The sequence below is a fragment of the Pieris brassicae genome, chromosome Z (genome assembly GCF_905147105.1).
Source record: "Pieris brassicae chromosome Z, ilPieBrab1.1, whole genome shotgun sequence".
Lineage (NCBI taxonomy): Eukaryota > Metazoa > Arthropoda > Insecta > Lepidoptera > Pieridae > Pieris > Pieris brassicae.
In genome coordinates this window covers 5674919-5690754 of record NC_059680.1, presented here as the reverse complement: position 1 = coordinate 5690754, position 15836 = coordinate 5674919, and the positions used below count along the sequence as shown (strand labels likewise).

General features: G+C 34.5%; 2 protein-coding genes across 4 annotated transcripts in view; one reads left to right on the top strand and one right to left on the bottom strand.

The window, feature by feature from the left end:
* LOC123718434 (tyrosine-protein kinase Abl) overlaps positions 1-15836 on the top strand; it is a 38556-nt gene that overhangs the window by 18223 nt on the left and 4497 nt on the right. For 2 of the 3 annotated variants that reach the window (XM_045674920.1, XM_045674918.1), the window contains exons 6-13: positions 1297-1545; positions 2023-2306; positions 2723-2999; positions 8545-8695; positions 9103-9265; positions 9947-10032; positions 13657-13847; positions 14294-15691. In XM_045674920.1, coding sequence (XP_045530876.1) covers positions 1297-1545; positions 2023-2306; positions 2723-2999; positions 8545-8695; positions 9103-9265; positions 9947-10032; positions 13657-13847; positions 14294-15691 — 2799 coding nt within the window. The remainder of the gene's footprint in view (positions 1-1296; positions 1546-2022; positions 2307-2722; positions 3000-8544; positions 8696-9102; positions 9266-9946; positions 10033-13656; positions 13848-14293; positions 15692-15836) is intronic. The other variant, XM_045674919.1, reaches the window with a different exon arrangement.
* Positions 3926-5496, bottom strand: LOC123718437. Its single transcript, XM_045674921.1, has 4 exons — positions 5373-5496; positions 5096-5226; positions 4628-4703; positions 3926-4567 (listed from the first exon to the last, which is right to left on the bottom strand). The coding sequence occupies exons 1-4, from the start codon at positions 5428-5430 to the stop codon at positions 4362-4364; spliced, it is 471 nt and encodes a 156-aa protein (XP_045530877.1). The 5' UTR covers positions 5431-5496; the 3' UTR covers positions 3926-4361.

Below are 15836 nucleotides of genomic sequence, written 5' to 3'. Positions count from 1 at the left end.
CTGTTGTAACAGGAAGCTTTTGTACGGCGAAAAAGTTAAAAGAAAAACAGACTTCGCTTGGAATAGTGAATATTAATGAAGCCCCATTGGATTACATTTGTTTATCATTGGTGATTTTTGAGAGAAATTGGAAATTGTTCGTGTATTTTAACTGGGTTACGGCTGCATTAACATTATTAAAGTGTATTATAATTTAAAACAAAAAATTCAATAAACTTACAAATATGCATCACCATCCGGAAATAAACATTTATTATAATCATTACTACTCGTGGATTCTTTTATCTTACACTGTGTTCAATAAAGACTGACGAGAACTGGAAAGAAATAATTTAGCAACCCTATCAGTTTTTGAATGAAAAACATAAGACAGGAAAAGCAGTTTATACATATTTAGATAAAGTAGGAACTCTTATAGGGGTAAGAGGAAAATTAAATATCGCGATCCATTATCACGATACTGGCTCTCAATATATATTGAATCAACTGCTCGTACTACACTTTCAAAAGATATTAACTTCAATATCTTCAGTAAGTCATAAGATCATTCTTCGGAGTAGACGTGTTTCGTAATAATGAACGGTAAAAGTAAGGTCAAATAATACTGGCCAAAGTTTAACTTACCTTAATGCTATATTAAGCTAAGTTCATTAAAAAATAAATTTGCGTAATCAGTTATGTACTTAATTTTTTAACAAGCATAAACCTAAAAATACTCTACGTAAGTACATTTTGTAAAAACAGTGATCTTACTCTGAGTTCTCACACAAATCAATACGCACACACACTCAGTCAAAAAATACTGACAGGTCAAGCATCAGAAAAAATCTAGATTTTAATCAATATGCTCAATATTTATTGCTGCAGCGTTAACGCATCAATAAATTTGATGAGATCACATTGATCACGATATATATTGACCGTCTGTCCCTGCCGTATACTAGCTTTGATTTATAAAAATATAAAATGGCTGTGATTTCTCTAATGAGAAAAAACTGGTGTAGCGTAAAGCTGGAACGTTGGTGGTCAGTACTTAGTCAAAACTTGCGATTCGCCCATTTTGCCGAACATATTAGTCCCGAGGTATAAGAGAGTTATGGAATGGAGAATGATGACACAACAAATATTAATATTAATTGGAGTAGCTTGTCCATATCCGAACGTATTCTTACACTTACTAAAGGGAGGAATCAATCACTTAACAGAATGATCCCAAAATTTTAAAGCTACACACAAAGAAATACGGATTTGGGATTTTGAAGCCTGTTTAAAATACGAATCATGTTATTATTACAGGTGTATGTGACGTCAGAATCCAAATTTGGGACACTAGCCGAACTAGTTCATCACCATTCGGTTCTTGGCGATGGTCTTATCACCCAATTGCTGTACCCTGCGCCAAAGCGAAACAAACCAACTGTGTTTCCTCTGGCCCCACCTGACGAGTGGGAAATTGATCGTACGGATATTGTGATGAAGCACAAGTTAGGCGGTGGCCAGTATGGAGACGTGTATGAAGCGGCGTGGAAGAGGTGTAATATGACCGTGAGTATGGTGATGTGTCAATCATATTTCTGCTTTTGTTCAGGATTTTTAGAAATACGTGATTTACCTACCAACCGTGCACATTGATTGCTGAGGTGGAAATGCATTTACACCCAAACTAGGGATGGTACTATGATAGGGGCGTTCAAGCAAACATTACGGCGCGAACTTCAGTTTTCTCGTTCCCACAAGACGCAAACGAATAAATTTTTTAAACAAAAGAGTTTTGATTGCTTCGTTATAATGATTATATCTAATATCTGGTCTGTGCCTGCCAGTATTATTGTTTTTTTCTTTTTAAGGAGAATGTATCGCATTATCACTTTATTGAATACCCCTTGTATTTGTTAATGTTAAAAGTCAAATATTTGTCACTGGAACACAGTTTTAGACTTGGCCCTAAAGAAATCAAATGTCAGTTGTATAAAATCTTTATATAATAATTGTAGTGATATAATAGGCCCCTTTATTCAACAGGTCGCAGTAAAAACTTTAAAGGACGATACTATGGCTCTAAAAGACTTCCTCGAGGAGGCCGCCATTATGAAAGAGATGAGACACCCGAATTTAGTCCAACTTTTGGGAGTCTGCACACGTGAACCGCCCTTCTACATCATCACAGAATTCATGAGTAGGGGAAATCTCCTTGATTACCTTCGTACGGGAAATAGAGACCATATAGATGCTGTGGTACTCATGTACATGGCCACGCAGATCGCTTCGGGTATGAGTTATCTCGAGAGCCGATCTTTCATTCACAGGTAAAAAGGCGTAATGTTTTAGGTTTTATTTTAGAATAAATAAAATTATCTCTCTTTTGCTTTTTTCTGAATTGATTTCTATATTTCTGGGAAAATAATTTGTACTTGCATTGTAATATAAATTATATAGTTTGGGCTGGTGTTCATACTATTATATTAAAAAAAGAAACTAAGTACCAGTAGCCCTAAGAGGCTAAGTATTAAACGCTTATATTATATACCTTAAGTATATTAAAATCTGTTTATTAATTTTACATCGCCTGTAAAATTATTCTTATAAAATCCTTGACTCAAACTCACTGATGACACATTTCCCTTAGAACATGATCAATGTTTATAGACGACGTAGAAGTCAACGGAGCATATAATTATTTGGTCTTTCGTAAATTCTCACGAGGAATCCTTAATCATTTTAGAGACCTGGCGGCCCGCAACTGTCTCGTCGGTGAGAATCACCTGGTGAAGGTGGCCGATTTTGGCTTGGCTCGTCTGATGCGGGACGATACATACACTGCCCACGCCGGTGCCAAATTCCCTATAAAATGGACCGCTCCAGAGGGCCTGGCGTATAACACGTTCAGCACCAAATCTGATGTTTGGGCTTTTGGTATACTTCTATGGGAGATTGCGACGTACGGGATGTCACCATACCCCGGCGTTGACTTGGCTGATGTCTACCACATGCTTGAGAAGGTATAATTCTTATTCTCAATATTTTATTATGCAACGATAGTTTGTGATTTGTATTGAAATTGTTTTTGTTATTTATTTTTTAAACAATAAAAATACTAATGTTACATTTTAATTAATATACACAAATCTAATGGAAAGACAAGAGCTATCAGTAAAAATGATAATCGTTTTGAAAATGCTTTGTTTTTAAACATGGCCCAATTGTAAGCTTACAAAAAATATACGAAAAATATCAGAAGCAAAGTAAGTCTCATATGGCGTGAACTGGTTGGTTAAAAATGATAAGACGGTAGCTAGGTCGCAGTAAAGTAGTTAAATAAGACAGTTAATTCTATCTCTAGACAGTTCAGTCTCTAGTTGATTTAAATAAAGCAGCGTCGAAAACGTCTGTCGTAACTATCTGTCTGACCGAAAGCCAGCGTGTTGATTAACAATGTAAAACAAGACTCCGCCATGATTATTTCATTTGTTATTGTTATTCCGGTGTGATCGTGAAGAACTGTGAGCTTGGAAATTCCATGTTTTGCTTTATTGTAAATGGGTAGGTTAGTCTTGTTGACTTATAGGAAACTCGTTAAACGTTTCGTTCACTCACTTGTCTGATGGAACTTTAGCGAGTTGATTGAATATCGATTTTTAATTAACTGCCTAGAGTTTCAATTAACGCTCTGATTTAACTACTTTACTGCGACAGCTACATGTCGGCCTTTGTCAGCCAATTTCCTTGTTGTATGTCTGTCTAGTGCCGTGAGAGGCGGAATAACAATTTTTGGACTTAGTAATGCAAAATAATCTACATAATGTTTGTTCACAAACTACGGAAATTTAAAATATATATTTAAAAGGTGCAGATATTTTGAGATCCACGCATATATTGGTACTTAATAAATATAGGTAAATAATAATTTATATATTTAACTGATCAGTTTATGGTGACAGTCAGTTTACTTTATTTAAATAACTTATTTATTTACAATAAGATATTTCCGCATAACTATATAAATTAATATTCTACTTTATATAATTCTAAATACTATAAGCTATTACGGAATTTGACAATTTTCGTTAAATTACATTAACGAAAGACAGAAATATCAAACATCTGGGAAACTAAAACAAAATTAAAAATGGACTAACCATATAATAAAAAAGAACCAAATATGGTTCACACCGTTTAAGGTTCAAGTTTCAAAACAAATTCGACTTTTTGCATTTCGTGTGAATTTTTACTTCATCGTTTGTTAAACAATGATGTAAGCGTTTAGTATTACAAACAATACAGAGCGATTACAAAATTTTACTCGACCGTATTTTTTTTAACCAATACACTAACTTTAGTTAACCATCTGTAAGATTATAAGATTAACAATGAGATGCTTCCGTGCACAAATGTTTCTTGCAAAGCGCGCACTGTGGTCTCGTTACGGCGATTCTTGAGAATATTTCGGAAGCAGACAGCTCTTTGCTAAGCTTGCTGCACATTGAATATGAAACGGTTTTCTTCGAGAAATCCTTCGCTGGTACACACGTCCGGGCTCTGACTGGACCGATTTCTTGGCCGGTTTCAACTAGAAAAGATTATATATAAAAATGTATTTTGTTGAATGCAATTAGATTTATATACGTACCTAATTTTGCCGATTCTGAAGTGATTACGATACATAGAAACGCCATGCCTGGGATGTAACAGTCTATGTTTGGCACCTGTGAACATAAAATTTATTTCCTTTTTGGTGGTATATTTTTACAAATATCTTAAAACTACAATATTCATTTGAAAAGTAGTTTTATGTGCTTACTGCACTAGCGACTAGACTAAGATACTTAAATTCTCTACTGCTATTGACTATTGCAATTAAAACTCAAATAGAAAAATCATGTTTTGTGGCTTTTCATTTTTAACACCTTCTTGGGATCTTATTTTTAATTTCGGCACATAATTTACAAGGTAGGGAAAGTTTGTTAATTAAGAAAAACTCTGAAGACGACTGTCGCAAACTGACTCTGGCTAATGTTTAATACAGTGTTAATAGTGCTAATTGTCGCTGTAAGAATATTTCAGCCACGTATGTAAATTTCGTGATAATTTTCCTTACCGTAATGTTAGCATAATCAGGGTGATCAGGATCCCAGCAACCGGGATGGTCGAAAGATAGGCAATTGTAACATTGAATGCCTTTAGCGGTCGGTGTTAAAAACTTTTTCGGCTTGCCTTTTTTGTGCTTACCTTAAATAATATAACAGTTCGTGTATTTATTTGAGTGCATTTCATGTATTTAAATTAATCTCGACAATGTTAGTTCGATCGATATATTCATGTTTTTTTTTAATCGTACGTAATTTCGGGTTTAGAATTTAATAATAAAATCTCACCATTCACAGCCATTGAGATGAGTAGGAAGTAAATAATAGAATTTTTCAACACTGACATTTTCACCAGCGCACCTCAAGTTCCAAGCCTCGAATGGTTTAGAAATGGTATCGCGGTGCGTTTATACGAACGACGGATGACGACTGCCTACATAAATGCCTATACATGCTGATTTATTTTTATCGAGTCAATCTTCGTTTGTTTTATAAAATTTCTTGGCTTCAATAATATTATCAGATTATAGTTACGCATTCCCATACTTGTTAAAATCACCGCATCGCTTTATAGGGTTTGGTCTGAGATGTTGGCATGTTTTGTCACTTATAATTTTCGTCATAAATAGGTTACGGCTTTTGGGATTTAAGACACGCCATTATCTACTTTTGTCAAAATTACTTCCTTTACCAAACGAGCATTTTTGTTCGACAATGGTATGTATATTTGCTGCATCAGGTCGCGGTATGAAATTAATAAAATCTCACCATTCACAGCCATTGAGATCTGTTGGAAGTAAATAATAGAATTTTATATGACAAAAAATTACATTTTACGCACATAATTAAAATCATAAATATTTATTATGTAGAAGTAGGGGAAAAGAAATAATATAAAAATGACTAAATGAGTAGTATAAGCACAACGACGTATTGAAATTTGTTTTTGAACTGAACTAAAACTAATTTTATTGAGTTTAAACGTTCCGCACACCATGTATCTATGTTATTTACATGCATAGAAGTTGTATATTTGTTATCAATATCGCGATTTCATTTGATAAACTATACGAAATTTGTATACAAATTATTGTTTTGTATAAAGAGAATGCGGTTTCAATGGTAATGTAAACAACATTTTAACTGTTGTGCTGAATTATAGTAAATATTCTTTAAAAGTCTCTAAAAAATTTAATATTTATTTTTTACTAAATGTTTTAGATAATGGAGATAAGATTTTACAAATACATTCTAATTATTTTTAAATGTAGATAATTATAATCTGAACCGTAGTCTATGCCGTTGATATTTTTTAAGGGATCTAAGCCATTTGCAAATTATGAATTACATGCCGTTAGGTCGCAGTAATTTTTATTTGTTTTTAAAACTAACAACAACGATAACGTAGTAAAAATACAATGGTTAGTTCCCATTGACAATTTTAACAAGATACGTTGCCGGTTTATATTATGATTATAGTAGGTATGGTTAAAATGGCAAAGGGCGCCGCGCCAGATATCTTCATCCCATTCAAGGAAACAGCCGTAATTTTCGTATCTGTTGCTCCAAAAGTGTATTTAATCCTAAAGAATATTTACATTTTATTTAACAAGAACTCGTACATCTTAAAATAATAGAAATAATAATTTCCAGACACAAAATAATCGTCGTATATACAACTCAAGAAAGATCGACTCATTTGTTAAGATAGGTTGCGATATTTAATTTTTAAGTATGCATAAAATTCAATTTATTTTTCAAATTTACATCTAGGAATGTAACCCTCTGTGTTTCGATTACAAAATCAAATGCTGCTATTTATGTTTTTTTTATATTAAGTTTTAACAAGTGATTTCATATAAACTTTATCAACGTGAGCCTATTGAATGTATTGCAATGATACTTTATCTTACTGAGGTATTTAAAGCGCTGAGTCTAGTAAATTCTCGCGATACAATCTAAGAAACCCTAGAAGCACCTTATGGGCGTTGTCGCTAATGACATTTTGTATTGTAAAGATTTAGGAATTTTAAGATGAAATTAGGTTTGCTACAGTCGGTGTTATATTTTTTATATGAATAATAATTCACTACTGAACATCAAAAAAATCGTATCCTATATTAATCTGAATTTATTAAAATTTCGGCACAAGCGAACTTTGGCCATTCTTCTGTGACCCACTAAAAAACCACGACTGGGATGTCTGCTAGAGGGCTTCAACTAAACCTGATTGGAAAATAATCTAAAAGGATAGTGGGAACCTAAAAGTGACAAATATTTAAAAACTCTGTGCCTCACTGATATATTTTCCTATTAGTATGTTTTCAAATAATTTTGATCAGATAGGGATATTAAGTTAATAATTCAAAAATTAAATCCTTTTTTTAACGCGATTTGTTTGAGTGAGTGCTTGTAATTTAATATGAACTTCATTGCATAGCAATAAAGTTCAAATTGACTGTACATTTTATTTACAAAACGTTTGTATGGGAAAAAGAAAAGGGCTGTTATAGGGCTTTCCCGAAAATTATTCGAACTTTTCTCGTCGTAAAAACCATCCTTCAACGAACAATTAAAAAAAAGAATTGGTACAATTGGTCCAGGCGTTGTAGAGTTATGCGCTTACCAACACATTTTGCGATTCATTTATATATTATAGATAGGGTTTTTAGTCAATTGCATGCTCCTTGTATGGTTACGTAAATATACATATACCTATACCCTTGCAATATAAAAAAAATGTCATGACGTGTTCTACGATGGGTTAATATACACGTTAAACGTCTGAGGCTAAGATTTATGTATCTGTTTCGTGGTAATTATTTTTCTTATTAAATAATTAACCAACCAGCCAGGGTTTTTAGATCTAAGGCATGCTGGTTTCGTTACGATGTTCTCCTTCACCGTATGAGCGAGAGTTGAGCGCACATAGACAGCTGGGGAACGAAACTACGACCTCAGGGACGAGAGTCACGTGCTGAAACCACTTGGCCATTACGGCTTAATAGTTATTATATATTAATAAAAATATAAGGGCGTATTAAAAAAATAACATTCATTAGATGACACAATTTTTAATTGATCCAAACAAATTTAATTTATTAACTAAATAACGAAAGCATAATCTTAACGGGTAACAAAAAAATAATGATCGCAGACGAACTTTATAAATTTAAAAACTGAATATTCGAAGACACTATTATGCCTTAAAGTCAAGACTACTGTTGTTGGCTTCAGTATTGATGCCAACTTTGAACCAGTTACATACCCAGTTGTTAAAACAAATTGAGAGAAAGAGACGAAACACTACTTTTATTTAAAATAATACAATTAAACAGATTTTTTAAAATTAATTAGGGGCTTTTTTCGGTTTTTATAAATAAATTAATTCAAGCGTTGAAAATTAAGTCACCATTTCTTTGGTCAATCAATATATTTAGTTTTCCCTTATGACTCATAGGGTTACCGCATGGAATGCCCTCCCGGATGCCCGGCCGCTGTGTACGAGCTAATGCGTGGATGCTGGCAGTGGAATGCATCCGATCGCCCATCATTCCGCGAAATCCACCACGCCCTGGAGCACATGTTCCAAGATAATTCTATTACTGAAGGTGAGATTTTTAAGTTAAAACATGAATTAACAATAATTGCATGCTTAAATAATGAAATTCAATTATGTGTATGTGAATAGGATGCCCCGTCACAAATATTAGTTGTCTTTTGTTAACTTAGCTTTTACACATTAAGAAAACACTTTTTAAACGGATTGAAGCTATGCTATAAGCGTGCGTTGAAAAGCACGCGAAACGACGGAAAAAAATTAAAATTATGTAATTAATTATAAGTTTTTAATAATAATACATAGCTTCTATCCGTTTAAAAAGTGTTTTCTTAAATATTAGTTTTTTAAATAATGCACTTGACAATAGTGTAGATTCAATAGTAGTGCAGCAAGTACAAAATTCCTAAAACGACTGCTTTATTTATCTATGTACATTTAAAGCAAATATTTTTTCAGAAGTGGAAAAGCAGCTCCAGGAGGGTTGTACCGGAACGCCTCAGATGTCGTTGAAGAAGGCTGGGAGCATCGGGGCGCAGGCATCAGGCGATCGTGGCGTTCAAATGCGTCGCCCGACTAACAGGCGCGGCAAGCAGGCACCGCAGCCACCCAAACGTACCAGGTAAACATAAGTTGTCTAACTCCGTTTAAATTTAGAGAAGTCGTATTTTAAACGTGTCGACCTGTCTCTATAGGTTTTCAATCTCTGAGGCAAAATCTGTGGCGCTACAACATTTATAGATCTGATTTCTTTATAATTTTCGTGATTATTGATTAATGGACAAGTAGGCTTTCCGTGCTTGCCATACGCCATCGTGGGTTAAAGGCATGCCGGTTTCCTCACGATGATAGCCTTCACCTTACGAGCTAGTGTTAAATGCACACGTAAAAGTCCATTTGTGCACAACTGGGTTTCGAATCTTTTCGTTCGTTCATACGTTCGCACGTTGAAGCACGAGCACGCGGGCAACACTGCTATGCGTCCGGTACACATAAATTTTTGTCTATGACCTTAACAATTTGGAAGACCTTTAGTTTTATCTGTGAAAAGAAGTGTCAAACAAGTAACTGGTTTTACGCCATAGGTCACCCTAATGAAAGTATTAAAAAATAGTAACACTTAATTTAACATCATAATAACACAAAACAGGAGTAAAATAAATTAATTCAAGCTATATAAATGGGCGGCCTTACTGGTAACAGCAGTTTCTTCAAATAGTTAATATGGTATTAAAGAGAATATAAAAAACACGATAAAGAAAACATATTTTTTTCTTATTAATTGTATTTATCTTCTTTTCAGTTTGTTGTCATCATGCAGCTCATTTCGCGAGTCGCAGTATGCAACTGAGGAGCAAACTCACGACGATGGGCTGGCTTCTCTTAATGGTAAGTTTTTGTCTAACCTAATACAACTTTAACGAAAGGCTTGTTTAGTGCCAGTCTGACTTCAATCGTGATATATATGTATATTTATGTTTCGGACTCTCAAGAACTACATCGGTCCTCTTAGAGATCAGAATTGTGAGATTTATGTATCGGATTTATTACTCTATAAATCCGATCCGAGCTTTCTGTCACATTTTTTATTTCTTTACTAAATAATGTATATTTTTATATTCAATAATAATATTTTTTTTTAAAATAGCTTTTATACATTAAGAAAAACTATGTATTATTATTAAAAACTTATAATTATTTACATAATTCTAAAAAAAAAATTTTAAATTTAGAATTATGTAAATAATTAAAAGTTTTTAATAATAATTACGTATTATTATTGCTTTAATCCGTTCAAAATGTGTTTTTCTTAATAATAATATTCTTTATTTATCGGACGATACAGTCCGCTAATTAATGTGTTAGTAACAATGTTGTCTTTGAGTTTTAAGTAAGTAATAATAATTTCGAAATAAAAAGTGTGAGAAGTGTTGTTTATTGTAAATTACATAGGTTTATTTGGAAATTGTCAATTAGTACAAAAAAGGAAATTATTTACGCTATTATCGGCATCTTGTATGTGAATAGCTAATGATATTTTATATATGTTTGTGAGTGCATACGGCAACTCCGTACGCTGTGGTAATACAAATAGTAGTAATAATACATCACTGTGAAGAATCTTAAAGGCACTAAACAAGTGCGGAATATAACGTCAAAAGTAAATAGAAAATATTATAATTTCTATTCAAATATGTGTCGATAAATTATCTATTATTTAATTTGGTACAACTGCACTATCACTATATACAAACTAGCTGACCTAGCAAATAGTGTTATGCTATATAAAGATTATTACAGTATTAATGTCACTCAATCAAACATTGCCATCCAACAAAATCTTCACGAACCAACTCTAGACATGTTTCGGAGGAGGTTATACGAGAATTATATAGATTCTTTAACCCATATGTTGAAGACTTTCTAATATTGTACAAAAAGTTCACAGAACACAAGTAGAAAGCACAATTTTTACACTGTATCATTTGCATAGTATAGAAATTGTTCACTTCTAGTTTTAGTACCGTATCATGTATAGATAAAAGGATATTTTTAATAAATCATATCGAATCTTTATGACTGATTCTATACTTGACATATAATATGAGATCGGTAGACATAGATGGCTGATCCTTATAATCTCAATGCAACAGCCGCTGGAACCTCGCCCCACTCGTACTGTCAGATTTGAGTGAAAGAAATGAAGAATGCCTTTTTGCGAAGTGCTGATTTTTTAAAATGTTCAACTCGTTATATATTCGTCTCGGTGTATTTATTAAATTAAATATTTCTAATTTTCTATTAAAGACATTTTATGTGTGCTGCTAATACAATCCTAGGTCTTAATGTACATCAGACTGTTCTGTTGCACTTTCTGATGTTTGGATCTAGGGCATGTTCGTTTCCTCTTTCCGATTGAGTATTCAAATGACAAATAGTAACTAAAGTCAATCAATAGGAAGCTGTTTTTCGAACGCAGATGTCTTTGGTAGTCATCAAGTCAATGCGATAACACTATTCTTAATTTCAACTTGACGAGTTTAACTTACACTTAGGCGTACAGGCAGTATAGCAGGAGAAAAAATTTCACATCTGTAATAGATGTCGTAATTTAATCAATAAATTTTATATTTATCCTCTATTAACGTATACGAACTTACCGAATATGTGTCTAATGTAACTTTTATGTAAATATTTCAACGTGCCCGACTTGATAAATCGTGATGTAATGTTTTCTCAATGACACATGATATGTCCACGTTTTATATTATACATTAAATGCTTCTAATTTTACATTTACTCCAGTTCTCAAAGCAATAGGGTAGAACGGAAGAGAAGAACTGGAAAGAAACTATCCGCCACTCTTTTAAAGTTTTGTTTTGTATTACACAACGTTTGTAAGGAGCTGCAACCATAACACCATGTTCCACATGAAATCAGCAGGAGGCATGGTGAAATAGGAGCACGCACTTACATTCTCGTGGGAGCAACACGCAAATACATAGTCAAAATTAACTAATTCAAGTCCGATCAGTCACCTTATTTAAATTACCTACAGGCAATCAGGTTATCATTGTACACGATCATCGTTTACATAACGTCATATATTTTATTAAATTGTCGATCATTATGATCATATGCCTATTTTGTCTCCTATTTGACTCCATTGGATGCAATTTAGGGTTGAGAATATACCTCTATATATATTTTTTTATTATTTTAACAACCGCTTTTGCTATTGGCTGTATATTACCTTTATTTTTGCGGATTGTCTTGCCAGAGCGACTTCAGAGCAAGCAATGCAATATGCCATATTTATAATTATTATTTCATGTATGCCTCATGTTATTATAAGCATTATAATAAGATATATTTAATATATGCATCTTTTAAACTAGCATTTTTGTCTTTGTCCGCTCGCTCAGGTGTATAGCGATAGGGTCAAACATTTTGTAAGTATACGCAATGGGTAGAAGTGATTTTGCCTTGTGGTTCAATCTACTTATGTATTTTACATCATTTTATAAAGGTTGAGGCATTCATGACTTTTTTATTCAATTGTAACGGCCTTATACATGTACGTACTTAAAATATCTATTGAATATTTCTTTCGCAACGAAAGATTCGATTCGTAAAATTATTTGAAGCAAACGTAATGAAGGCATATATATCTGTCAACGCTTTAATGATAGAAATATATTTAAGACTGGTGCGTCAACCTCTATATAATATTTATATAAAATAATAATTATAAATGTTTCAATTAGTTGAATGAAAATATTTTTACGTATTAAATTTGCCATGTGTCAAGTGCTATGTACATATGAAACAATTGGCGTTTAAAAATAAAACTATATACATATTGCATAAAAATGCTTTCGTCCTGGCTTCTTATTTACCTATGAATCATGTTCTTATTTTTTTATCAAAAACACCTTATAGTAAATTAAATGTCCTTGACACTTGGCGTTGCGAAGTTACGGTTCGGTTTAATTTTGCTATAACCTATCTAGAGGTCGCTTCTGATCTTATATCTTTCGTTTCTTCTCATAGAGTTGCGTGACTTTCAATTCATTTTATTCTAATGTTTGTGGATGGGGTGTGAGGCGTTTTAAGGTCGATTTACACAATGATTATAGAAATGAATGATAAATTATACTAAATGTCTTGCGTAAGTTGCCCTTACCAGTCTTTTCGTTGTCTATTAGCCGTAGGTGCTGCTTTTTATATTGTTTCCATAGATTGTGTTATGTTTTTAGATGACCTGTTGAGGATTTTATTTCATATTTAGTATCCATTAATCGTAGTTGTATCGTATTTTCAGAATACTATAATTTTTCAGATATTTGTAGATAACACGTTTTGTATGGATTTTTAGTGTTCGTGCAATCATTTCGAAAATCATATCACGTTCATTTTATGTCTGGTTACTCGAGGGACATGTTTTCTCGTGGTGTCAAGATTGACAGTTGACAGTTGTAATTGACGTTTGACAAATGCTCTTGAATTTAGGTGGGGGTCGGGTTGGGGCTCGTGAGGCGTCATCGGAGGGGTCTTTGGCAGAAGCAACTCCAGATACTGATGAGTCAGCGGGCGCTGTAGGCATGAGCTTGGGCGCAGCGGAACATCGCCACAGGCCTAAGCGTCGCCACCACGGCCATGGCCCTTCACATCAACATCAGACATCGCATGACGTCCCTAAGGTTATTCGTTTATTTATTTTGTAAAAACATGGGTGATAAAACAACAATAGTTTCATAGAACCAAATAGTTGGTTTGTCTAGCCAGAAAGATAGCGATTTTATTAAGGTTTTTTTTCCAGTAACTTCTCTTTAATGTGTATGTTTATATATTGAAATTATTTTGATTAACAATGAAAACAATTTTTTTAATACTTTATCAGTAATAATTTGCGTTAAGTTTAATCTAGATAGTAATTTTTTTTTTAAGATCATGTTCTACAACTTACAAATTTGTTACTTGTATAATAAATGGTAGGCGGTTGTGTGCGTTATATATCAATACCTAGGCAGTCTGTACGTAGTATATGGTATACATAGTTTGAATCCTATTTTATGGCCTTATTTATTATGAATATTTGATATAGATATTGCACAGGGCTAACATAAATATCTATCTACTATTACAGCAGGGTGTACAAGTAGCAGCGCTTGAAGTGCAGAACGTGAAACGCGCAATAAATCGCTACGGAACACTTCCAAAAGGCGCTCGCATTGGAGCCTATTTGGAGTCGCTTCGTCAAAGTGGCGCCCCCTGCGCTCCGAGCTCGCCTCGCGAATCCCAACAAGATGAAGCTAGATCTCTATCGCCTAAAACTGCCCGATCTCAACCCCACATGATACGATCAAATTCTTCGGGAGGTGTAACTGCCCCTACGCCGGCTTCGCCCAGAGCGACGCGCGCGGCTCCCCCTCTTAGATCATTCACCAACAGTCCTATTAAACCCCGACCAAGACTAGCTGAACTAGAGTTTCCCCCTCCTCCCCCGGACCTTCCTCCTCCGCCCGAAGACACACCGCAACCACCCCCACCGCCCCCACCACCAGATTGCTGCAACGCCGGCACCGACACGGCGGACAGACTAGAAACACCCACCGAAATGGAAGAAAAACCAGCAAAACAAATCATGAAAGAAATGCTCGAGCTGAAGCTCGTCGCGGAAATCAAAGAACGCGCCGACAAGAAGAAACAGAAACTCAAAGAGTCACCTCCTCATGAAATCCTCGAGATGCACACATCGTTCGGTGACCCCGTCACAAGATTAGTCTCCGAATTGTCGGAGAGCTTAAATATGGAAGCCTTCCGAAAGGGTGACAAGAAAGAGTCCAAACCCGAGACAAAAGAAAAGGTCTCCCCAATTGATCTCAAAGCGAGTCTCAGGAAGACATCGTACAACAATAATATTGACAAAAAACCTGGTCTCGACACTAAGACCAACACAGACTTCAAGTCGCAACTAAAAAAGGTTGAGACCAACAGAGTAAACAATACAAAGGATTCTGACGAATCTGGCAGATCCATAATCGATTTTAAATCACGATTGCGGAAAGTCGACAGCAATTCGCCTTCTACTAACGGCCAAGCAAAGAAAGTTGAGAACTCTCCGGAAGATTCTAGAAAAGATCTTTCGAGTAAAAGTGATGATTCCGATAAGAAGAGGTCCGAGAGTGGATCTTTAGATACGAGTGGTGGTGATGAAGATGATAAACGCCGTAGCACGGGCAGCATAAGTAGCCTGAAGAAGCTATGGGAGTGTAAGGAGAGTGATGAACGCTTGAGTCCTAAAATGAAGCCAAAAGATGAGAGTGAAGATGGATCTCCTGATGATAGGTCAGGGCTAGGCCGTTGTGGAAGTTTGCAAACTCGGCGTGATGATAAGCCAGCAGTGGCTAGTAAGCCGTCAATTCGTGGTCGGCCTTTGGGAAAAGGTGGTATTTATGCCACTCCTCTGTCTGCAAATGCAGACTGTGAGGATAACGACGCTCTTGCTGCGTTAAGAATGTCTTTGGAATGCTGCACGAATGAGGTAAACTTTTTAAACTTTGAAATTATAAATATATAACAAATATTTCGTCAATTGGTATATTGGTATAGACTTTTTGAAGTATATATCTTATATAACTATAAGAAGATAAACTATATGACTGTTACAGATATAGATTTTTTCATGG

Bases quoted from the DNA above. Each gene is read 5' to 3' on its own strand.
- LOC123718437 (XM_045674921.1), bottom strand. From the start codon at position 5,430: ATGTCAGTGTTGAAAAATTCTATTATTTACTTCCTACTCATCTCAATG. The intron at 4,704-5,095 runs GTAAGGAAAATT...TTATGTTCACAG, and splicing joins CTGATTATGCTAACATTACG to GTGCCAAACATAGACTGTTA. The intron at 4,568-4,627 runs GTACGTATATAA...AATCTTTTCTAG, and splicing joins TTCAGAATCGGCAAAATTAG to TTGAAACCGGCCAAGAAATC.